Source organism: Ambystoma mexicanum, chromosome 1p (assembly GCF_040938575.1).
Source record: "Ambystoma mexicanum isolate Mex_15411 chromosome 1p, UKY_AmexF1_1, whole genome shotgun sequence".
Lineage (NCBI taxonomy): Eukaryota > Metazoa > Chordata > Amphibia > Caudata > Ambystomatidae > Ambystoma > Ambystoma mexicanum.
The window spans coordinates 362,051,385-362,075,608 of NC_090921.1; the positions used below are offsets into that span (position 1 = coordinate 362,051,385).

The 24,224-nt window shown below is 44.2% G+C and overlaps 1 protein-coding gene across 2 annotated transcripts in view; it reads left to right on the forward strand.

Moving 5' to 3' along the window:
• ANKLE1 (ankyrin repeat and LEM domain containing 1) overlaps nt 1-16,940 on the forward strand; it is a 220,754-nt gene extending 203,814 nt beyond the window's left edge. For both annotated transcript variants that reach the window (XM_069648922.1, XM_069648931.1), the window contains 2 exons: nt 12,210-12,339; nt 12,809-16,940. In XM_069648922.1, the coding sequence (XP_069505023.1) occupies nt 12,210-12,339; nt 12,809-12,981 (303 nt within the window). In that variant the 3' untranslated portion in view covers nt 12,982-16,940. The remainder of the gene's footprint in view (nt 1-12,209; nt 12,340-12,808) is intronic.
• The last annotated feature ends 7,284 nt before the right edge of the window (nt 16,941-24,224 follow it).

Genomic DNA, 24,224 nt, shown 5'->3' on the forward strand with positions numbered 1-24,224 from the left:
TTGGTCTGCGGAGCGAACAGGGAAATGGGTCCGGGGAGCGGACCCAGATATCACTAATTTTTTGGGACATACATTTCAGTAATTTGCAACAAAAGTACTGGTCGGATTTCCACCAAACACACAAAAGCATGCTTTCTAGTCCAAACCCCCGCTTTTGCCACAAATCTGGTGAAAATCGGTCCAGCCGTTCGGCTGTAGCCGTGAGCAGAGTTTTTTCCCCATTCAGTCTATGGGGGGAAAAAATGTTGGGGCACCCCCTATAACTTTGCCCCCCCCCCACCCTTCACGAAACCTCACCCAACTTGGCGAGGAAATTCAGAGCCGGCCATATAATATTTTTGCAAAGTTTGGCGAGTATTCTTCCAGGGGGAGTGAAGTTATAAGCCGCCGAAAAAGTGCTCTTCCTATGAGTTTAGGAACTTAACCATAACTACACGGCAGCTATATAGTCGCCGCATTATAATGGAGTATAAAGTTCCATAGGAACCCGAACATGGAATTGCTAATACCTTTTTCACGGGCCCCTAGACTGGTAATTATGGGAAAGACTTGTTCGAAAATGTAAAAGTTATTAAGAAAGAAAAAAATGCTGGTTTTGGGCTACTCTCATTCATTTCCCTATAGAGAACAAGTCAACATTTCTGCACACTGCACAGCAAAAATCGCTGGATGAAATTGGACCCAGTACGAAACAACTTGTCAAAAACCGTTACTGTTTCCGGAGGGCTACCTGATCCTTTCCCTGCAAGCAGCTATTTGAGGGAGGATCACTTTGGGGGGGGTGGGGGGAAGAGATATACCTCTGGGAATCTGTGAGGCATGGTTGGAGGAAACCACATACCCCCTTTTCCTTTCAGGGATGTTCCCTCGATTCCCAAAACTCCAATGGTATATTGTCCTACCACTCCCCAACCTTTTAGTAGATCTACTTTAATCTTTACCCATTTTACGAGTAGGAATCACATGCTAGCCACTGACGCGAGGAAGAAACTAGGCATAGTGAAGTCTACTTATTATTTATTAATTTATTAAAATTTCTTGTATACCGTGCCACATGCCCGTGGGCCTCAGGGCGTGCACATACAACAGACGGACCGACAACACATACAAACCGTCAGTCTGAGAAGCGGTGAATCAGGGCCAGGGGACAGCAAGCGAGAGAGCTAGAGCAGTTGGGCGGGCGGTCGGTCAGTCAAAGAGAAGTGTTTTCAGCTTTTTCTTGAACTCTACCATTGTCGGAAAAGCTCTAAGGCAAGCAGGAAGCAGATTCCAGGCAGATTCCAGGCAGTAGGTCTTTCAACATTGAAGCTGCGCACACCGTCCTTCACCAATTTGAATCTGGGTTGTACAAGTTTAAGTAGGTTCTGTGACCTAAGAGTAGGGACAGGCACATATGGCTGAAGACGTGCCCCCAGACATTTGTGAGTCAGGCAAATAAATGTATGTCTAATTCTGAGGACCTTATTGATAAAGGAGTCATGAATTGACTGACACCATTCTTTCTTTCACTGGGGCCTGCGCAGAGGGAGGCTTGCCATTGAATTCTCATAATACTGCAAAAAGTTCCTTCGAACTGGATTTTGCATTCAGAATCCTATCATTAAGGAGGATTTGGCGATAATAAATGGTCTACTTGTTATGTTTCACCAAGGTTTTATAGTTGGCAGAGTTGTTGCAGAAGGGTTCCGTTGTTCGTTACTGTCGCCTGATTTGTATTATATTGTCATTGCCAGGGGTTATGGCTGGATTCACTTTTGATGTGCCAGAGTTTTAGGGGCGTTAGCGGGTTAGTGACTTCCTCAAGAATATTTGTAATGTGGTGAGCTGGGGCATCAGCGTTACCAAAGTCCTCCAAAACACCCAGCTTCTGACAAAGCAAAGGGGAGACATTTTCGGGGGTTAAAGACTTCTAGTTACGCATGTGCACAGCAGTTCTTGTATTTGAATCAAGTCTGGCAGAAGGGTCTGGGAGAATAATGTTGAAAGACAGCAGACAGTGATTGGACCAGATGCATGGAGAGACAATCAAGTTGGCCAAGGAGCGAACTGTGAACCAAAAGCCAGTCGAGAGTATGACCAGCAATATCAGTGGGGGAGCGGACCATTTGCGAGAAACCAATGGTATCAATGGCACGCATTAATGAGACCGTGGCAGCGTCGGGGGTGGGGGGGAAGCATCAAACAAATGGTTAAAATCACCCATCACCAAAACTGGTGTCTGGGCCTTGGTAATATTTTTAAAAGGTTTAAAAACTGCTCTTCAAAAGAGGGAAGGGCCCTCGGGGGTCTACAGATGATGATGGTAGACATGTTGTCTGTGATCTTCAGTTTCACCAGAAGAGATTCACAATCCAAGGGAGATTTGGGCTAGATTGCATGAAACTGTAGAGATTTTTTTTTTAAACAGAGCTACTCCACCCCCTCTGCCGCTAGTATGGTCAGTGCGAAGAAGAGAGTAGCACTTGGGAATAGCAAGAAGTGCTTATGATGGTGTGGCTTCATCAAGACAGTACTCTTACAGCAAGTAGGTCGGGGCTGGTGGATGGAAGGCAGTCCGCAATCTCCACACCATGACGACGCAAGGAGCGTGTGTTAAAAAGTGCTGCTTTATGAGAAGGTGAACAACTGCTAGGGTCTGTAGGTAAGGTAATGGGGGGGCATTATTTATGGAGGTACAACCACCTTGGCATAAACAGATCCTCAGGGTTCCACCAGATCAGTGCTAAAGAGGTCATGGGGTTTTATGGCAGTGGCCATCATGGGAGGTTGGTCGCAAAGATAGGGCTTGGAATTATCAGGGGCCTCAGGATTACCATCAGGGTGTGAGTTTACAGAACGATCGGCATGTCCAGCTAAATTGGAAAGCTGGAGTATGGATGTATCAGTATCCAGTGGCTTGACACGCCTGGCTTGTCTGTTTCGTTGGATATTCATAATTAGGTCCTCACGAGACATAGTAACAAGGAGGTTGAACACGAGCCCGGTGAGACCTACCGTAGGCAGAAGAGGCGTCCGGGGAGACCAGAGAAGAATACGCTGCACCTAACACGCACCGGAACTAACTGGACAGTCGCGCCTGGAGGCGGGTTCAGCAATGCGCAAAGACTACAACAATGTTGCGATATGTAGTCCCAAGTGAGCATGCAGCGTGTAACCGCTATTTCAAATCGCTCACGGTCTGCAAGTCTGCACTACAATAAAACTAAGTGCAACAGTAGCATGAATAAGAGCAAGGTGAAATAAAAACAATATGCATCAGTGTTAAAAGTATAAGAAACAAATTCATGAGCTAAAAAGCAAGATAAAACCAATGCAGGCGTTACAATTCTGATATAACGTACAGAAGAACACAAGATATTCCTCCCAATAAAGCTCAGCCTTTAATTCCTCAATTCTATGCAAGAGGAAAATCCATGACCTCTGACACGAAAGAATGGTCGATGTAGTGATGATTACTGGGACTGAGTATCAAGTGCAACTGTCTAGTTGTTGGAGAAGAAATAGCCGAGTCAGGAAGTTTAAATACAACTGAACTCTGCTGAAGGAGGGCAAGGCAGTCATGTGGAGAAGGAGCAGAGAGAGCTGCAGACTCGGGTCTGCCTGCCAGTCGGGAACACTGCCGAATACCCCGTGTAGGAAAGGCGCTCTGTGACAAACCGCAGAGGAGCCGACGCAACATTGGGAAGGCGGAAAGAAAGTTCTGGCAGTTTACCGCTGAGAAGGGACCCACTGCAGGAACCGTGCACCGAAGAAGCAAGTACGGCGACGAGAGTGCACTTCTCTGGGTGCATGCCAAGCCAATTCACCAGAACCAATGGAGAATAAACGATGCATAAGGCATCGGGTGAGCCCACGGAAAGTGAAAGGGTTACCGGGTTGCTGGCGTACCGATACCATTTTAATGGTGAACCGAAAGGAAAGTAACGAAAACCAAGGAAAGCATGTAGCTATTCAAGAATGCAATATAACTATATTGAAGGCAGATGACGTAGAAAACTATACTGCTTCATGAAAACGAACCAAGAAAGGCATCTAGTAAACAGATGTAAATGAAGCAATAAAGTCATAACAGAAGGAATAGGTAATTGTGTAAAGTCCCGTCAGGGAGTATACCATTTGAAGGCAAAGGTGTATGAAATGGTGTATAAACTGTTAAACGGAAAAGCAATCTATGAACTGTGAAGTGATGAGAGAAGAAGTTAAAGAAAAGCAATAACTTTTTGAAGCGTGAAACTGTGAACAAAGTGCTGAAAGGAAAGGCCCTGAGTCGAAAGTTGTCTTGGAAACTGGAGGTAAAGGGAAACCTTGGGATTGGAGCAATCCTGCAAGCTTACATGCATGCTCTAAGGGGAGAGCTGTTGGAAACGTGGTGGTTCCTTTTGAAATTGGTTGTTGAATGCAAAGAACCCAGGAAAAAACTGGTCATGTAACTTCTGTTGTTGTTATTGTAGTCGTATGCTGCGTAACAGGGGGCAAGTAGTTAAGGTGACTTTGCCTGAATTGACTGCCGAATTTCAAGTGGTTTGTTGCGTTACATTTTCACCTTAACCTCGATTTGACTAAGGTTGTTTCCCTGAATTTAAAAGTTTTTGTTGCAATGTATTGTTCATCTCAACTGTTTTCAAAACTAAACGTTTTTTCTGTAAATTTCAAAGGTTATGTTGCTATGTATTTTTCACATTAAATCTGATTACCTTAACTCTCAATTTTTTTTTTCATTAATTGTCAATGGTTTTCTTCTACTGTACTTTCTTTGGGGTCCACTAGCCATGGCCAGTGACCACTGTACACGTTTAATTTTTTTATTGTGCATTTGTAAGGCGCTTATACATCAAGTAAATTGTGTTTCAAGGCGCCCACAGGGCAACAGGGAGGGAGCATGAGAATGAAAATCAAATCTAACAATGAAAAGATAGATGCAGACCTACTAGGCCTTATGAGCATTCAGAACGTGCAAGTGGGGGGTGGTGGGGAGAAGAGAGAGAGAGAAAAAAGTGCTAGGGAGTGAGCAGCTGTAGGTGCCGAGGTGGAGTGGTTACATGCCAATAAATAAGTGCAGGCCTGTGGTGGTATAGGCCAGTGGGTGCTGGGAGGGGTGGAGGCTGTAGGCGATTGGGTGTGGGAGGCTAGTACTCAGGAGAACACATAAGGGCACATGTCACCAATCTCCGCAACAGTGGGGTTTAGCAGAGGAGGGAGGGAGGAAGGGACGGACGGAGGGAGGGAGGGAGGAACGGAAGGAGGAGGTGAAAAGGAAAGTCTTGAGAAGCTTCCACAATTTGAGGCGATCCGGCTCAAGAGGGAGGGGGAGGCTGTTCCGTAGGAGGGAGCCTGCTGATGAAAGAGATTGGCCACCAGCTCGCTGTTTTGCAAAACACTTGACACACAGAGTAGGTTCTGGAGGAACGTAAAGATTTGAAGGGAGCGTATTTAGTAAGAGGAAGTTGTAGATGGCGTGGCCTTGTGGATGATGCAGAGGGATTTGAATTTGATCCTTGCAGCAACTGGAAGCCAGTGGAGTTTTTAGGGCTGGAGAGATATGCAGTCCCTGGGTTTGAGGCCTAGGATAAGTCTTGCAGTCCTATTCTGGATTAGCTGCAGGGGTCTAGAGGAGAAAAAGAGGTTAGATTAAGGAAAAGGCTATTGCAATAGTCTAGCCTAGAGAACCAGAGCGCTAGAGATATTGAGCTTCTGGGGGAAAGTGAGGAAGGGAAGGATTCCTTTGAGAAGGTAGAGTTGAAAGTGGGATTTCTTGGCAAGGCTCTGAATGTGAGGGAGAAAGGAAAGAGGATTTGAAAAGGACTCCCTCAGGTTTCTGGCTTCAGCTGAAGGAGAAGAGGGAGAGCCCATACAATATAGCCAGAGTGAGGGGAAGAAAGAGGGAGCGGGAGTCGTAATAGGAAGGATCTCAGTATTGCTGGCGTCGAGGCAGAGATCATTGGAAGTACACCAGGACTGGATGGCAGATAGGCTCTCAGAAATGATGGAGGAAGTAAGGAGAGGGTCAGAGGGAAGTTTGAAAAAGAGTTGTGTGTCCTCTGCTTAACACTGGTTCTAGGGGAAAAGGTGGAAAAGAGGTGTGCAAGCGGAGCACAATGGGTGTTAAAGAGCCAGGGAGAATGGTTGGAGCCCTGTGGAACACCGCATGTGGAGATGGAGGTGGTCAAGGAGAAAGAGCTCAGAATAAACTGAGACAGACCGTTATTTGAGGAAGGAGGTCAGGCAGTCCAGTGCCTACTCCGAGATACCTATGGTATTGTGCAGCCGTTTAATGGGGATGGAGTGGTTGACCGTATCAAAGTAGAGAGATCAAGTAGCAGGAGAACAGCTGTAGAGTTTGAATGAAGAGATGCGAGAAGTTCCTCACGGGGGTTCAGAGGTTTCCGTGCCTCTGGATGTACGGAATCTGAATTGATGGTGCAGGAGGCAACCAACGGGTTCAGTGTGCTTTGTCAGTTGGGGGGGGAAGACCAGCTTCTCCAAGAGTTTCGCAAGGAAGGGAGTGATGGATATGGGGCGGTAGTTGGCTGGACAAGACTGGTCTGCAGAAGTTTTTTTCAGGAGTTGGTGCACAAGGGAGATGCAAATGAGCAGCTGACACTCGTTTCATCGGATTGATGATCGTGAACTGTGTTTGTAGGGCTGGGGGAGGTGTGGTCAGCGGGCCTAGGTGAGAGGAGTGCAGAGTTGTCTGACCAGGAGAGTAAGGTGATGAGTGGGGAATAAAGTTAAAGATCAGTGTGGATTGAAGGCATCAAGAGTGTGTCCAGTTGAGTGGGTAGGACCAGAAGGGAGAATGGAGAGGGAGAGCGAGGTGCAGATGTCACGGAAGAGAGTGGATGCTGTGATTGATGAGTCAAGGTGGATGTTGAACTCAGGCATTGAGAAGGAGTTGACTGGTGGGTGTGATGAGAGAGGAGGAGAAATCAGCCCATTCAGAGAGGAACAATTTGGTAGAGCCAGGTGGCCTGCAGATAGTGGCAATGGTCAGAAAAGAGGTGGGAGAGATGACTGGCTTGCACACCAGGCTCTCAAAGGAAGAGGAAGGCTGGGTGGGTATGAGAGAAGAAGGGACCCACTCGAGGAAGATCAGAGGAGCCCCACTGCCAGCACGGTTAGTGTGAGGCTTGGAAATTATCGTATAGCCATCAGAGAGAAAGGAGTCAAAAGCAGTGACTGAGCTGGCATTGAACCACGTCTCAGTAAGAGCGAGGATATCGAGGTCAAAGTCTTCAAGGAGGAGGCAGATGTCGACAGAGTGTTTGATGGCAGAAAGAGCATTAAGTGTGGCTAGATGCAAGGGATCTCCACCTTTTTTAAGGTTTTCCGAGGAGGGGTGAAGGAGCATGGCACACCAGTCTGATGGTGGGGGACAGAGAGAGTGGAAGGAGTAGTAGCAGGTGTGTGAAGGAAGTTAATGAGGGATGGCAGGTGCCGGTCAAGGGGGTGGAGTTTGGGTTGTGGACCCTGAACCAAGATAGTGCCAGTGTGGTAGACATTAATGATACACCTGGATGATGTGAAGCTCGCCATGCGGACTTCCCATAATGCCACCATTAATGGCTGAAGATGAGTCGAGACGAGATGTGGAGTCCATAGATCTGGAGAGTGGACAGAAAAGAGGATATCTGTGAACATCTGTGTGGAAGTTGCACTGACCTGGGTGTCTGCGATAGGTATGCCAGGGTTAGTGGTGAGGATATCTTTTTTTAAGCTTTTTTCTTCCAGACTTTGTGAGAGAGGGAGGATAGGTGATAGTCTAGCGGTTGGAAAAGATATGGGAGATGGTGAGTGCCATAGGGGTGGCAGAGGACAATTGGAAGAAAGAGGAGCTGCACAGCACAGTCTGATCACAAACTCACCAGGTGGCCCAGTAGCCAAGGCACACACGAGAACAGATGCACTGGGAATACGTTAGTACCATGGATGGGTGCAGAGAAGTTAGAAACACCCACCAGGCTTTGAATTTGCAAAAGGAGACACAAAATGCAATGCACAAATGGGTGCAGCGAAGTTAAAAATGCAAACCAGGCTCCGAATTTGCAAAAGGTGACACAGCATGCAATGCAAACTGGGGTGCATAAAGGTTAAAAACACATGCCAGGCTTCCAATTTGCAAAAAGAGAAACAAAAAGTGATGATAGAAGGAATAAGTGACATTAAGTAGGCATGGAAGGTAGAATGTTGTAGGCACACCTTGTTTCAACATTTGTTAGGGTTAGTGAAGAGGCAATGACAATATCCAGCCATCACTCACTGATATGCTGCAGGGTGCATAGAGTCGGCACTGGCATGTCCCCTATCTTGGGAACATCTGCGGGGCACTCTACCAAAACCTTATACAGCCTTTTAATGTACAAGGAAAACAAAAGCGGGGCAAGCACGCTCCCTTGCCTAACCCTAGCCTGGATGGGAAACCAGGGCGTACATTGACCATCCGACCCTGATCTTGCACATGCCTCATTCTTCTCATGTAATGACGTTAAAATAGCCAAAATCCCAGATGGGTAATCATGGGACAGAAGCACCTGCCACAATTTGCTTCCATTACTTTGTCAAAGGCGGTGCTTAGGTACATAAAGGCTAAGTAAACTGGCTCCTTTTTTTATATACAATAAATGTCCAATTAATAGATACAAATGCAGCCCTTGTTCCAGGGGTGGGCAAAACCCTTGTTGAATTGGGGAAAGGATAGAATTAACTGACAGCCATTCTTCCATTACCTTCAAAGGTAGTCTCCCAAGTATTTTACAACTTCTATTTAAAAGGGGGATGGGTCTGGTTAGCTTGAGGGCCATTCTTAAAAAGAGGGACAATGACTGCCTTCTTCCATTCATCTGGTGTTATGCCTGGCTCCAATACTTTGTTAAAGAGCCTCGTCAGAATAGGACCCCAGATTTCAATCGAATCTTGATAATAATAGTCAGGATACTATCCGTCCCTGGTGCTCCTATTTCTTTTTGACATTTTGATGCCTTAACTAACTCCAGATAATCAAGTTTCATTAGGCTATGTGTTGTATTGTGCAATCTCTGTTACATGGAATATCCGCAGGCCATGGAACCTTTTGGTTGTGGAATCCTGTGGTAGAATGTTTATCTTGGAATCTGGTCAGTTGGGAGTTGGAGAAATGCTGACCAGAGCTGGAAGTTGCTGAGAGTAATCTTTCCTCAATATATAAGCAAGCAATCCGCTTACCAGTGTGTGTTGTCCCCTTATTTCACTATTAATTAACTCTTCTATTTGTGATGACATTATCCTTCGATCCCTTGCTACTTTCTAACTCCTCACATCCTCCTGCCCTTTTGCAATTACCATCATGCAATGTAGAGAAATGTGCAACCCAACTAATAACCTGAATCGCAGTTTCCAATCTAGACAAGTGGATATTATATGCCGGGATCTTATTTACAGCCTCCCAAAAACTTTCAGTATTCTTTTGCTTGGTGGCTGCCTCCAGCGCTTTCCACGCAAATTAATCGATTTCTAATTTCTTATTTTTCAAAATTCTTTCATAATGGTCTCTTGCCTGCACAATTTCACTCCTAGGCACATCTTTCCCTTTCAGTAGTACGACAGCAGTGTTCTAGCAGATCTACAGTGGTCATCAAACCAACCTTTACCTGAACTTTTTTTCTGCCAAGTGCACCCTTATTAAGAAAAACTCCTGGATCCCCCTAATGAGATCCCTATAACATAAAGTCGACTCTGGCTTCTCACATTCATCCAATAAGGACATACATTTTGACATATTTTTCTTTAAAATGTGCTCCCCTATCCAATGTGTCTGCCAGTTCTCATCTTAAACATTTGGTAGAGTAACCTATACAGGTAACCTCAGCCAAATGTATGATTGAGTTCACCCTTGACACTGCTAAATTCAACTGGACAGTCAAACGCAAACCATAGTGAGCACTGTATAGGGCTGATTGAATGGTAAATTGAACTATCTGTTTCCATAGTTTGACCGTCACCAAGAAGTAGTCCATTGTAGTACTGACTCTGGTGCTACTATGTTACTGACCCTGGAATGTCATCACTCATCCTGCCATTTAACATTCTCAATCCCATTTTTATTAGCCAATGTCGTAATTTGAGACTCGCTGTACAAATTCTAGGATCCTTCCTCCTCGGTGGTGGGATAGCCAGCACACTGTCTTCCTTGGGGTCATGCAGCCTTTCTGAAGGCCCATTTCCTAATTTAAGATTCCAATCCCCCCTTAAACCAACATTAACTCCTCATCAGAATATTTCTTCCAGAGGTCCTCCTAACTCAATGGGATTGCAGAAAGGGAATTCAGCACATTTGGGGAAGATGACCCGTTCTACATATTATAAAGGAATCATGACAAACCTCTTGCAAATTTTAACACTTGCACAAGAACATCTATATACCTTTGTGATTCAACTATTTTACGCCTAAGGGAGCACTTAACAAGAGTTGCCAACTCTCCAAGGGTCTTCCCGTAATGCCTTTCCTAGCTAGTACATGTGTCCTAAAACTATATTCCTCTCCTCCCATGTATCCTGTATGAGGATAACATCATACTTATTCAATCTATCCCCAATTGTCAAATCTGCCAACTTCCCTTTAATCCTTCTACATTCCATGAAAGCATGGCTAGGTTCCCTGCATTCACCTCTATGGATATTTGATTCTGTCTAGCCAAGTCTAATTGAGTCACTTGCTCTCCGCTCCCGACTTTGAGGGGAGTTAGTCCAGTGCGCCTCAGCTAATCCATACTATAACTATTTAAATCATGGAGTTTGAGACCAGGGGTTTTCCTTGTATCTACAGGATCCCCCCACTAATCCTATTGGGTCTAATTTTTTGGGCTTAATCACCCCTTCCCCATGACTTATCACTTCCTCTGCCCTCGTCTCCTTCCTTCCTAAAAGCGCAGACTTATTTTAAGCTGCTTGGGTGGGGGGCAGCTGCGTAACACTCGCATATACCCCTTCTGATGTCTGCTTGGAGACTCGATAATCCCCAGGGGTGGCCTGCCTCAGCCTCTGCTCTACTTCCATTCTTGTTGGGTCATTAATGGGATGGTTAGGGTCAACTATTACTTCCTTTCTCAAACTCGCCCCACTACTCTTAATAGCTACACCTGTCTCATTTGAAATGCCGCCATCAACCTGCCAAGAGTACAAAGAATCGTGCAGGTGACAAATATCTGCCTTGATGTCCACAAACCCCTCAATCCCCCTCATCGCCTGGGCATTGCGACAGTTTAATGTCCATAAGCGGAAATTCATATTAGCAAAGCAAAAACGTAAATTGCATCCCTTGCAGAAAATACAATCATATAGGATACAGATAGTAGGGAACAATTTAAAACAAATACCCTTCACACACAGGACCTCCGAGAAGGTTCTTTTGTAGGCATTTTTGTTGTCGTATGTTAGGCCCTTGAAGCAACATATTAAGATTGTGTCCCGCCATCCAGCCAAAAGGTCTTCAATAGGCGGTACCCCCTTCTCCTGTCCACAGCAGATTGGGGGCCAGTATATAATGGGGCTTTGGATATAATACCCACCTTGGGCCAAATTGCCTTCCTTGCTGCCTAACGCTCTTTGATATTTTAATGCCATCTTATCCCCAACAGCTCCTGCGGTTTGTGTGGCACTTGTTTGCTAGCAGGGTCCATCCCTTCTGAGGTCTCCAATTTCTCTTTCCTGACACTGCCTCTTGCTGAAATACTTGCCAAGGAGTTTACCAACGTGCTGATAATCCCCAGACAAACAGCCATTTTCCCAGCGTCTCCCACACCTGTCCAACAGCCTAAAGGAATCCTTCAACTCCAAATATGCAGCAGAAAGCATTTTTAAAATGTTTGGCGAAGTATACAATATTGTCTGTATTTGTACCCCCACTGGTTAACCTCCCAAGTTGAGCATGGGACCATGGGAATTCAAAGGTACGAAGTTCTGAGCGCCAGAATTATAATTAATAATTTGTAACGTCCTTACAATGGTTTTGCGCTGGTTGGATTTTTTGAACACTGAGAGACTTATTCTTTTAATGCGACTTTCTCAATACAGTATTATTGTAATGTTTACTTACAGAAGAGCATGGGCTCTGCAGAGATTACCTGCATCATTGCCTGTTTAAGTCTCTAGAAAGAGGGCAACGCTAAACGCTTGCATTGTGCAGAGCTGCGGTTGATATTTAAGTAGCCTGACTTTCGATTTCTTTTCTTGTGCAGGCTTGCCAGAAAGTGCAGCACATCCTAGATATTTGGCAGACTGGTCTCGGGGTGGTGTCCTTGCACTGTTTCCAGAACGCTATACCTGTGGAAGCCTACACGCGGGAGGCATGTATGGTAGATGCAATTGGTAAGTTGCCAGAATATGTTTTGGACAGTGCATGTATATTGGAGGGTGGCGATAGCTGAACTCCCTCATGAACTTAGTTTAACCTCCAGGTCCGTCTTTGCTCTCATGCTACTTAAGCTCCATTGTGAGTAACACATCTTTCTGAATTAGGTTTCTAAGGTATGCCCTCTCCCCTCCAGAATGGGGTTAGCTCCATACACCTTCTTCTACTGTGAAGATATTCTTTTTGTTTGTTCGCCTCTCGACATAGTATTTCTGAGCCAAACCTTCTCCCCTGTTTACAGATTTGACCTTTCTTTAATTAACCTACTGAGGTCTTGTACACAATTCTATGAAAAACTGAGTATGAATTTGAATTAAATACCATTGCTCTTCCATATATCCATAAAGGCATGATTGCTAATAATCAGTATAGTTGTATTAAGCCTTCTTACTTGCTCACTTCCTCTTCCCTCCCTGAATGCTTTAGGGCTGAAGATGCTAACCAATCAGAAGAAAGGAAATTACTATGGTTATGTTCAGGATTGGCCCATGAAGCGCCGGCGGAAGCTTGGAGTGCACATGTTGCACAGGGCTATGCAGATCTTTCTGGCTGAGGGGGAGCGGCAGCTGCGCCCAGCAGATATAAAGGTTGGCCAGTGAAACTAAGGTGGACGTTTGTTGGGTGTGCTTTGTTCGGCATATCTCTGTGATTGGAGTGGTCCGTTTCTCCTGAAAGTCACAAAAGAGCTCCAACTTCTTGTGGAATAAACTGTCTTATGGTGCTTCAAGGTCAGGAGAGCAGGACCTCAACATGTATGCCTCGAGACCTTGAAATCCCTGCTCGGAAGAAAATGTTCTCTTGCCTCTGGAGGGCTGCAAAACGATGCTGCTCTGTAAGCAATTGAACAGTGGGTGAGGTCACTTTTGCCTTGTGCTTGTGAGCACCTCCTCCCATGACAAGCCATCCAGTTTCCAAATGGTCTACTTGTAAGTTGGTATGCAAGTTGGACGGATGTCCCGCAACTCATGGGGCCAAGACCTTCCCAGTGGACTGCTGTATCCGCCCGGGGTTCTGGTTATGCGCCTTGAAAAGCAGCACCATGGATCACTTTCCCTATCAGCAGGGAGGACTGGGAGATCTTGTTAAAAAAAAAAAATCGATTTAAAAGTGACTGGGCTGTGTTGGGCTGGCTTGTGCGAATCGCTTTTACTTCAGCCTGATAACTGACCCTTCAAACTGAAGGGAAGGCACGGAGGGGTTCTGTAGTACTCGATAAGAAAGTGAGCAATTGGAATTTATTTTAATGTGTTTTTCTGTTGTGCATATTTGCTATTGAATATCTTGAACTATGTCCCAATAATTATCTTAATGTTCTCTTATGTGCATCTACCTCCAGTGGGACTGTAGGGTGCTTTTACCTGTGCATCTCGAAGCATTTTAGGTGCTTTTTGGTGCATGGCGACTCGGCAGGTTTTAGAGTGCTTTTGAGCATCGCTTTGAGAATATTTTAAGTCCCCTTTGACGTTGATGGCTTTAACCATCGATTTTTAATTTCTGTGAAATGTTTTTATAGTCTTGGGAGGTTTGCATCATAGTCCCAGTTTCTACAGTGAGTTAGTAGCCTCCTATTTTGATGGCGCTTTCGTAATCTGCAAGGGAACTCTGATTCTAAGAAGTCAAAGACCAGGCTTGTGCCATGCTCCAAGAGCGGAGGAATACGGAACTATGAACCCTTCATCGGAGAGAGGAAAGCAGGAGGACCTGTTGAGGACTTCGTTCAAACCCTTACTTTTCTCTGACCACCATTTTCTTATTCTGCACCCCTGAGCCAGCTCTGTCCTTACTCGGCTGTAGTATTTTCAGCTCTGCTTCTAGCCTACTATGAATGCGGTGTACACCTTCTTTTTTTATTGGCGGGTGTACTTGAGTATGCTTTGGGTGAGCATGGACTTGTTTTGTGTTCACATGTTTTCGCTTATTTTTGCCAACAGTGGTTGGATCCAGAGTTGTTGTAAATTGTATTTGTAAATAACCTATGGGTATCGGATTGCACGTCTGCAGCCATCCCTCCAGAATCAATGTGTCTGACATTGCCTTTGATCTGGCAAAGGAATGCACATTATATTGTCTGTACAGTATGGCTGTGCTTGTCTGCCAAGTGGTCTTAGTTGTTTAGATTGTTTGTTGGTTGAATGGTTGTGTAACTTATTTCTTACAATGGTTTTACTGTCGGAGAACATGCCGACGTTTTATGTGGCTTGAAAGCTGGTCAAGTACCAAATCATTTGCAGCGAGAAGGTCGCAATAAATTATTGACACCAAGATAGTGTTCTTAATTTACCATCTGATCATGTAATTGAAGGTTTTGTCAACGTTTTATTTCTCAAACTCTGAAACCCGATTTGCTATTACAATTGCAAGACTTTGTACAAAACCCTTATCACTGACTTTTGTAAAGAGCCATAAAGAGGTGGAATATATGTTGCTCTCTCTCTGCCCCCTTCAGTCTCATGGACTGAAATTGAGTAAATTCATGTGTGTTGCCACTGGGGTAAAACAAAAACTGTACCGGCAGGGAGATGCACCATTGCCACAGGAGGGGGGTGAGTGCTGTTTGTATTTGTTTTTATATAGCGCTTTAATCAAAAGCGCTTTACAGTTTAACAACAAGAATACATCAAACAATGAACAGTAGAAGCAGTAACAGTATGCATGAATAAAACCAGAAAAACAGCATGTAGAACAATTTGCATATGAGAAGGAAGAGGAGAGGAGGGGGTGGGGAAGGAAAGAGGGCGAGAGAGTAGGGAGTAAAGTGAGTAGGAAGAAAGGAGATCTTAGGATAGACGGGAAAAGATAGAGAACAAAGAAGAGGGTACTAGAAGGGGAGAGAGAAAGTGAGAGGGGGAAAAGGTGTCAGGTAGGGGAATGAAGGAGTGATTTCAAGGAGGAGCGGAAGGAGAAACCCTTAGCACTCAACCTCAAAAAGCAGTTATCTTCCAAAAAAATGTATTTTTTCTTTTAATAAAGCATCAATTATACTCTGATAAATTCACAAATAATGATTTGTTATATTAAACAAAAGTAATACAAAATTGTAAAAAGATGCACAAAAGATGAATATTTCTTCATTGCATTTTTTTGTTATGCATAAAGTCCAATAGCGTGCTGCTTACCTTCCTAAATGTATTGACACAAATGTTCTTTTATAAGTGAATGTCATTTCACAAAGACGTATATCCTCTCTCTAAACAGAAAAGATCTATAAAATGTCTCAAGGTGTTTCGGATGTATAATCCTTCAGGGGAAAGTCTTGTGGTATTTTTCCTTAAAGCTGAGTATCATCTTATTACTTAAGATGATCTTAAAGCAAGGATGTGTATTACATCAGAATCATGCTTATCTACGCCCACTAATCTTGAAATGAAGAATACTTCTCTGGTTTCTAACATCAGCTGAATTTAACCACACAATTTCTGCATCCCTGTGAGAAATATTACTATAATAAGGAATCCTTCTTTGAGGATAGGTGTATCCTTGTTCCATAACTTCATCAACACTGAGAATGTATAATGATCACTTGCTGGTCAGTCTGTTATTGACTCAACTCTATTGATGTTTTCTATCAAAATTAAATGTATCTAAAATCCCACTAGATGTACCAGAAAACCTTAAAGAAGATCCAGTGAAAAGCTTTTAACTGTAATGCCATACTTAATTATGTTTGAATGAGAAACTTGGTTTAGAATGCAAAAACCTATTGATTTTCTTCCAAATCTGCCGTTCGTTGAGGTAGCGTATGTAACATTGGAGCGACTGCTACCAGCTGGTTAATTAGAGCCTCGAAAGTGTTGTTGATATGACAATATGTCAAATATCCCTTAGTGCACGGCTACAGAAACATGCCTGGAAGAAGCTTTCAGGCCTAACACCTGAGACTTGGTGCATGCCTGTTTGGCTTTTGCTGAAGACAAAATTACAACAACACATGGTCTCCCTGAAGTATTGGAAATTTGGAGACCTACTTGATGCCAAAGGTCAAGAGGCATTGCTGCACAGGGCCAGTGAAACTCATGGGTAACCTGGAGGACAGCAGGCGACCTGGTGCTCATGGGGGCTGCCAAAGTCTCCATGAGAAGTATGTTGTTGATGGAGCATGCCCTGACACTGCTCTGTTAGCACCTTAAGACGGGCCTGGCTTTGTGGCCTTGCAAATACATGTTTGTCATGTCTGATTATCAACGATGCATTTAGACAAAGCTCATCATTCTCAAGTTTTCGTGGGAGGATAGCTCAGGGGCAACACGCTCGCCTTGGAAGCAAGATGAGGCAGAGCAACACAGGTTCGATCCCCGGGTCCTCGCTCAGAAACCTCTGGGTATTAAGCACGTTATAAATAACCAATTACAATTTTTAGGGTGGCAGCAGACAGCAGTGAGTTGGGAGTGTATCTTTGGCGAGCAGATTGTATGGGACTTTTTTCACCATTCATATTATGAGCTAAGAACTGCGGCTAAATATCCCACCAGTTGCAAATAGCCACCCAAATCTGTACCTTCTTTCGAGACAATTGAACAGTCACAAAATAAACCTCTTGCATTTGTACTCTCTAGTGTTACATCCTGTGTCGTCTTTCTTTATTTTCAATGTAAAGAAAGAAGAAGTTATGTCCTTCCTGCTTGTTTGTGGATGAATGAAACCCTGGGTGCCTGACTGCAGCATGCCCCCAGATGTAATGTTTGAGTGTTCTGCCCCCAGTGTTGCGTGAGAGTCAATGCTCCGTGTCGGCTATCTTACCTATTGTCTGGCTTCCTGGTGTCTGGGTCTACTTACCTGAGTGTTCCTGGGTGAAAAGGCTGGATTATGTAAATTAACTCCCATAAACGCCCAGCCTGTGCCTAAGAGGTTTCGTGCCTCTCACACCACTATACACATTCCCACAAAGGTCCTAGCAGGAGTCATGAACTTCCAGGAAGCCCAGACTGGGATGTAGTGGTGAACATCCCAGCCTTAGTTAAATGCGCCCATATTACCTTCAAGCTGTCCTTCTGTAGAACCTGGCTGCTCCTGGCTAGGGCAGTAAGTATAAGGGATTTGCACGCTGCATTTTTAGGTGCATGGTTTCTTCATCCCTTAGCTAACCATTACACTGGAAGGCTCAAAGTCTGAACACTGCAGAGCCCTGGGCATCCTGTGTGTCCTTAAGCACTTTACACAAAAGCACAAGCCTAGGGTTTTGGTAAAAAAGAAGATGATCCTTGTGGTATGCATGGCACTAACGAGGAAACATCTCCAAAATTAGGTTGTTTTGCTTCACTTTTTTCACATTTGACATTCTGATTTCTGACATGCAACCCCTCCCAAATGTATGGTAAGTTATCCATTTTTCTACAAAGTACAGTGCAACTACGCCAAAAGGCAACTTGGTGCTAAAAGCTTCCAGAACAGAGTGCAGCAGCTAGGCAGATGTGCTTAAAATGACAAGGTTTTTAAAGAGGGACTGAACTGCAGATGATCGGCAGTAGACCGCAAAACTAGCGGAAGGGCGTTCCAAAGTCTGGTAGCTACCACTGAAAAAGCCTGGCCACCAATCCGGACGTATTGAAATCTAGGGACAGAGATGAGAAATCGGTCCCTAGAACGAAGACGATGACAGGGCACGTAGGTGCGGAACTTAGCTGCAGATGTTCAGCCCCCATGCCATGAAATTCCCTGTGGGCCAAGCACAAGGATTTAAAAGGCCTGCACTTGGCCACAGGGAGCCAGTGTAGAGCCGGCAAAGTGGGAGAGATGTGATTCTTGAGAAGTGTACCAGTTGCCAGCCTAGCTGCAGAATTCTGAAGAATCTGAAGACGCTTAATCAAAAAAGCGGGCTGGGCCGGGTAAAGGGAGTTACAGTAGTCGATACGCCTTAACAAGGAGGCTGCGACTAAAGGGTTGCAGGGAGAAATTATAGGATCTTTCTCAGAATCTTCAACTGAACGTGTCCTGACTGGCAGACCGTGCCAATCTGAGCTGCCATAGAAAGTCACGCAGAATGTTTTAACACCCATGTTTTTTACAATGGGAACAGGAAGAGGCCCAAATAGAAGACGGCCAGAAAGAATAGGTCCAAAAGGAAGACGATGAGACAGAACCCATCATCTCAGACAGTCCCCCATTCAGTTTCAGCCAATTATCGCTCATCCAGCCCCCCACGCCACTCAAGCAGTCCTTTAACTGAGACGCATTGGACTGATGAGCCTGATCAAAATGTACTATGATCTGGGTATCCTCAGCGTACGAGTAACAGCGGAAACTGTGGGACCGAATGAATACACAAGGGGCTGAATATAAATGTAAAAAATTGTGGGGGAAAGGGCAAAACCTTGTGGAATGCCGCATACCAGGGAGGAGGGTGCAGAGCAGAATGGGGGTAGAGATAGAGACTGTGATCGATGGAAGAAAAAAGAACAAATCCAGGACATATCGACACCAGAAATCCCGGCCACAGAGACACAACTGAGCAGGATGGTCGCTGGTATCAAAAGCAGCTGACAGATCTAAGGAATCTGTGCTGCCACTCCACCCTGATTAGTGATACATGCCAGATCGTCCAGCACAGACACAAGCACAGTTTCGGTACTCAACCCTGGCCAGAAGCCAGATAGGAATGTGTCAAACAGGAATCTTTGCAAAACCTACCTAACAGCGGGGCAATCAAAGACTCTAAAAGTTTCATGAGGAAGGGGAGTAAAGATACTGGGCAAAAATTCACTGTAATGGAAGGATGAAGGGATGGGAATGACCAGGGCATGTTTGTGCTCAGGAGGAATCTCCCTCAAAGAGCAGGAATGATTAATAGCGTAAGCAACATTAGTGGCAATACAAGGCATCACTTCATTGACAATATTAAAAGAAATAGCATCAGTAGGAGGCGCGGATTTCATTGTGTCGGTAGCAGTGAGAATGCCAATCATGGAGAAAGATGGAAACAAAAATAGGGAAGTAAGTAAGTAGGGCTTTGTGGTCTCTTTTTTTCTTGGGCATGGTTTTAATATGCCCTGGCTTACCATGAGATGAGTACATTCCAGACCTACTCCGTGTTGCAGCGAACACTTCTCTCCCGTTGTCTCCCCTTTCGGTGCTGCACCACAAAGAATACAGTGGAATCCCACAATACATTTTGCCCAATTGTTTACAGTCCTCTACCTTCCTTCTCATGCCTTCTTGTGCCTACTATCTATCTTGCCCCCTCATCCTATCTTCTATCCTCCTCCCTAACACTACTGCATATTCTATCATACTCCTCCTTTGCCTCTTTGACAGGCAAAGTCAAAGAGGCAAAGGACAAGCATTAATGCACGTTTTAAGCTGGTACGCTGTGGCGGTCGTTCCTTTGATGTCAAAGCACCTGCCTTGTCAACCCCCTTCTGAACTGCGACTTATTCCTGATCTTCAAACTTTCAAAAAGAGACTCCAGACCTTGTTATTTCAATGATGATGCTGTTTTGGTTTGATTCTTGTTCTCACTATGCAATGATGTATTTTCTTATGGACACTTGTTTCTTCTTCTGCGTTTTGATGCCCTTTTCAGGTTTTTAGCCATTACAAGAAAATAAATAAAAGCACTTCGATGCCAGAACCCATGGCAGGAGGAGCTATACAAATGCTAGATAACATAACCTCCATGCTTCACGTATTGTATCTAGTGGGATTCCACAATGTCTGCTTCTTTGAAGCGCACAAAAAAGGTTTGCTCATTTGGATTGCTTCCCATTTTCTTGATCTCGTGCACAACAACAAGCTGCATGCCTGTTTCAAATGATGACGCAAACCAGCTCTTGTTACAGTGTAGTTTGTTGTATTTATTTGCCTGGATAGTATAGTTGCAACACTCAAGAGGAGATGTGTTTTGATAGGCTCACATTAATTTGCATTCCTGTACTTTAAGGCTTTCATTCAAGCTGAACATAACAAAATACAATGCTTAAAATGTTTCTATAAGGATTTACATATCTTGTCAGGTTGTTTTTTTGTGATTTGTGAAATCATCTTTATAAAACAGAACAGCTCTTTAAACCCAAATATTAAACAATGTTTGTATCATATAGAGCTCAGAAGATAAGTGGTCAAGTGCCTGAATTAACTCAATTGTGCGATCCTGGATAAATACATTTTACCTCACTGTGGGTTTGGGCTTTGGAGCAATGTGTATTTTAAACCTCTTTTAATGTAAATATGCACCCAGGCATTCCGGGGATTGGGTCCAAAATACCTTTAGCTGTCCCTCGGTAAATACCTTCCCTCCCGAGCTCTTCGCTCCTCCACCTGTAACTCCCTCAGGGTCAGTCGTTTTTCAAAGAAAGGAACTGGGGGTAAATCTCTGTCCTCGGCAGGGGCCTCCCTCTGGAACAGCCTCCCTGCCACTCTGAGACTTGAGGAGAACCAGCTCTGGTTCTAGAAGCAGCTCAAGACCTTTCTCTTTGCTTCTGCTTTCCCTCATCTTCTCCCCTGCTGATCTGTTCTGTTTCTGCATCATGCACGTGGTTTTGGCCCAGGTACCTGCTCAATCTGCCACCCACCCTCGCTGTCTCCTGGCAATTCCTTGCACTGGGGTCTATCTGTAGCCTTACAGCCCTCCTTTTTTCTACACTTATCAGACAAACCATGTCTATTGCCTTAAACCTAGCACTTGCCACTTGCTGCTTGCAGAACCACTGTTTGTTGGTTTTTATTATTGGTTAATTATTTATTTTTATTTCTTTGCTCAGCACTTTCCGCTTTCTCCCTACCTCCCATGCACTTTCCCCTTTCCCTCTCCCATGCACTTGCACGTTCTCAATGTGACTGGGCCTAGTTTCGGGCTCCAAGCCTCCACACGACTGGAGGCTTCCATCGTCCCACGCCAGGGACCCAGGTACGTTTTTTGTGGGGGTTTTTTTCCCTCCTATCCCCACTTACTTTCTTCTCTTTATTTTTTTGGGATCGGATGCACTTTGCTCGGGCGTTTAACTATAGGCCCCGCTGCATTACCTGACTCGGTAATGCCCCTGCCGGTTGGGGCATATTGCTGAATTAGTTCGAAAGAACTCTCTTCAAACAAATGGGTGACGGACTTTAGGTGTCTTGGGCCACCGAGTTCCTACCACGTTTTGCAAATAAATACCATTGTGCTGAAAGGGTAGTAGAAATGTCTACCTTGACAACATTGGGGAGCGGAATATTGAAGATGTTTTCTAGTGGTTAAGATAAACCAAAAAACAAAACATTGATTGTTTTTTATAGACCTATGATGTCTAAGTAAGTTATGTGAAAAAGTTTTCAAAATGTCATTTTTCTAAATATGTCCCCGTCTGCACATGCGGGGTGGAGAAGGGGTTCAGGTTTGGTCACCTTAAACCTGCAGTGCCCAAATGTTCAATGTTCCAAAGTTCATTTGGCCGATTTGAAGTGGGTGATAACGAGGTTTACAATGCTCCTAGCAGTAGATGAGGACCCAATATATTGGGGATATCGCAGGCAAGCCACCGCAATTTGAAGGCGTTGTCAAGGAGGACCAGAATCGTGCAGGATCTGGTCAAGTGCTTCACCCTGTGGGGTATTCCTGGAATTGGGAGAAATCTTCATGGCCCCCAACATGCATGCATCTTTTGTGTGTTCCGCAAAGGACATGTGCCTTTCACTGCAGAAGAGGCTCCTTTTCACCTCCCTGCTTATGTTTTCAAAGTTCAAACATCCTCTTGTGCTCACTCTCTGGGTGAATCCTGCTTGTTTCATGAGCTTAACAGGCGAGTTATTTTACTGTCTGGCATCCTTGTTTTTTCTTCCGTTAGTGCCTTTTCTTTTGTCTACTCTCATCTGCTTTTCCTCATCTACTTACTGTGGCTACTCCTATTCCCGTGTGTTGGGTTCCTTGAACATTTATGCACTCTGCTAGCTCCTGCAATGATTCTAGTCCATCCTATCCTTCAGTTTCTTCTTGCTCTTCTCCAACACGTGTGCAAATTATTCATTCCACTCTCAACCTTTGCTTTAGTCTTAACCTGCAATGTCTCTGTCTTGCTGATACTTGGATCTCCCTTCTAAATACAGTCATCACTTCTGCTCTTTCTTACTCTTTCATTCAATGTTCTCATAAACTTCGCCATTCTGGCAAATGGGGCATAGCCTGGTATTTTATTTAATTCTTCTTGGTCTCTTTTTCCACCTTTCTAGCCTCCATTCCTATTCTACTTCTGAATACTCCTTTTCTTTAGTTTAGTTTAGCTAAACCGTTCTGGTTGGCCTGGCCTTGCTTATAATCTATTGGCCCCAGGGAAACGTTTGTTTTTTGCCAGGATTAAGATTCCCTTCTTTATTACCTTCTTTCTCTGTACCTTTGTATTCTTTCCTTCGATTTTAATCTTTCTACAGCCTACTTCTCTTCTCCCTTTCTTTCAATACTTGATTCTTCTCAAGTTCAACAAACCTCTCTGCCCCCATCTTGTATGCACGAGTCATTCCTGGGACAACTGTTTTTGTCTATTCCTTCTGATTCCTTTATTTTTGCTCATATGTAGCCCTCAGATTTTCATTTTCTCTTTTACTTCTCTTATTTGTACTTCCTCCACTTTATCGTCAGGATATTTTATTTGATGAATATATTTTTTTCCATTGTAAACACCAATAACACAAAGGCAAGTTGGAGCATAAATAGTACAATGAGAACAGAACCAATGAAAACCGCACAATCAGGTGACAGAGTAACCCAAGTTACCATAAGTAGGATAGTCGTATGGTGGAGATAAAAAACAAGAACACATCCTTTATCATGAAAACATGCAGATAATCTATACAGCAGGACATCACTGCAATGCCAGCAGGGCAGAAAATGTACATAAAATAAACTATTACAAAGCACAAATTCTGTAAGCACATTAGCCATGCACATCCAGGAATAGCCCCCGAATGTCATTGAATTTATCAGTTTCCCCTCTATGCTTGAAAAGGGCCTGCTCGTACATGGACAAAGTCAACAATTCCTTCACCCAATCATCAATACAGAAGAAACTGGAGGATTTCCCTGCGCGCAGGATCATCCTCTTAGCAAGCATACAACTTCGCAGCAGCCAGAGTTTCTTTGCAAAAGACAGATCCGCCAAGACGTCACCAAGAATCAAAAGGGAAGCCCTTCTAGGCAGGCCTCCAGAAAAGGTGCGTACAAGGCCTTTTTACGCATGAAAATCTTGTAAATATGACAGCTTTATTATTTTCCTGTGTACATTTACACACAGGTTTAGAGCAGAGGGCAGTACAAAGGCCAGGTTACTTGACAGAAACAGAATGCTTCTTTTGATTTTTATCTACATGGATATAATTTAAGCCATGGATAAAAGTCTCTGAAACAGAATGCATTACTCGGAAGCCTTTCAAAAAAGGAAACTGCACGCTGTGATTAAAGTAATGGTTTCTTTCCATTCAGCTTCTGCTGTGGTATGTGTGGAGCAAACAGATGCACTGTGCATATTTATTTTCCTAGCATTTCAGAATTGTATAATTAATAAGATGGAAAACTAAGATGCAATCGAGAATTAATATTTTGTAGTGAAAGCAAACCACTATTACACAATTGTATTTTTCAGAGTTCAGGTGCTGTGTGCATAATCATGCGGAGGGAGATAATTTTTACACTCATCATAAAATATACACTAATTATAAAAATAATGTGTAAAATGATGACTATGCACGGTCTAGTTTACATACATTCAACAATTGTCCGGGAGGATAGCTCAGTGGCAACATGCTCGCCTTGGAAACAAGACGACACGAAGCAACACAGGTTCGAACTGCGGGTCCGCGCTTAGAAATCTCTGGGTATTAAGTGCATTATAAATACGCAACTTAGACACATTCCTGTAACAGCGCCTCAATGCCCCCGGGC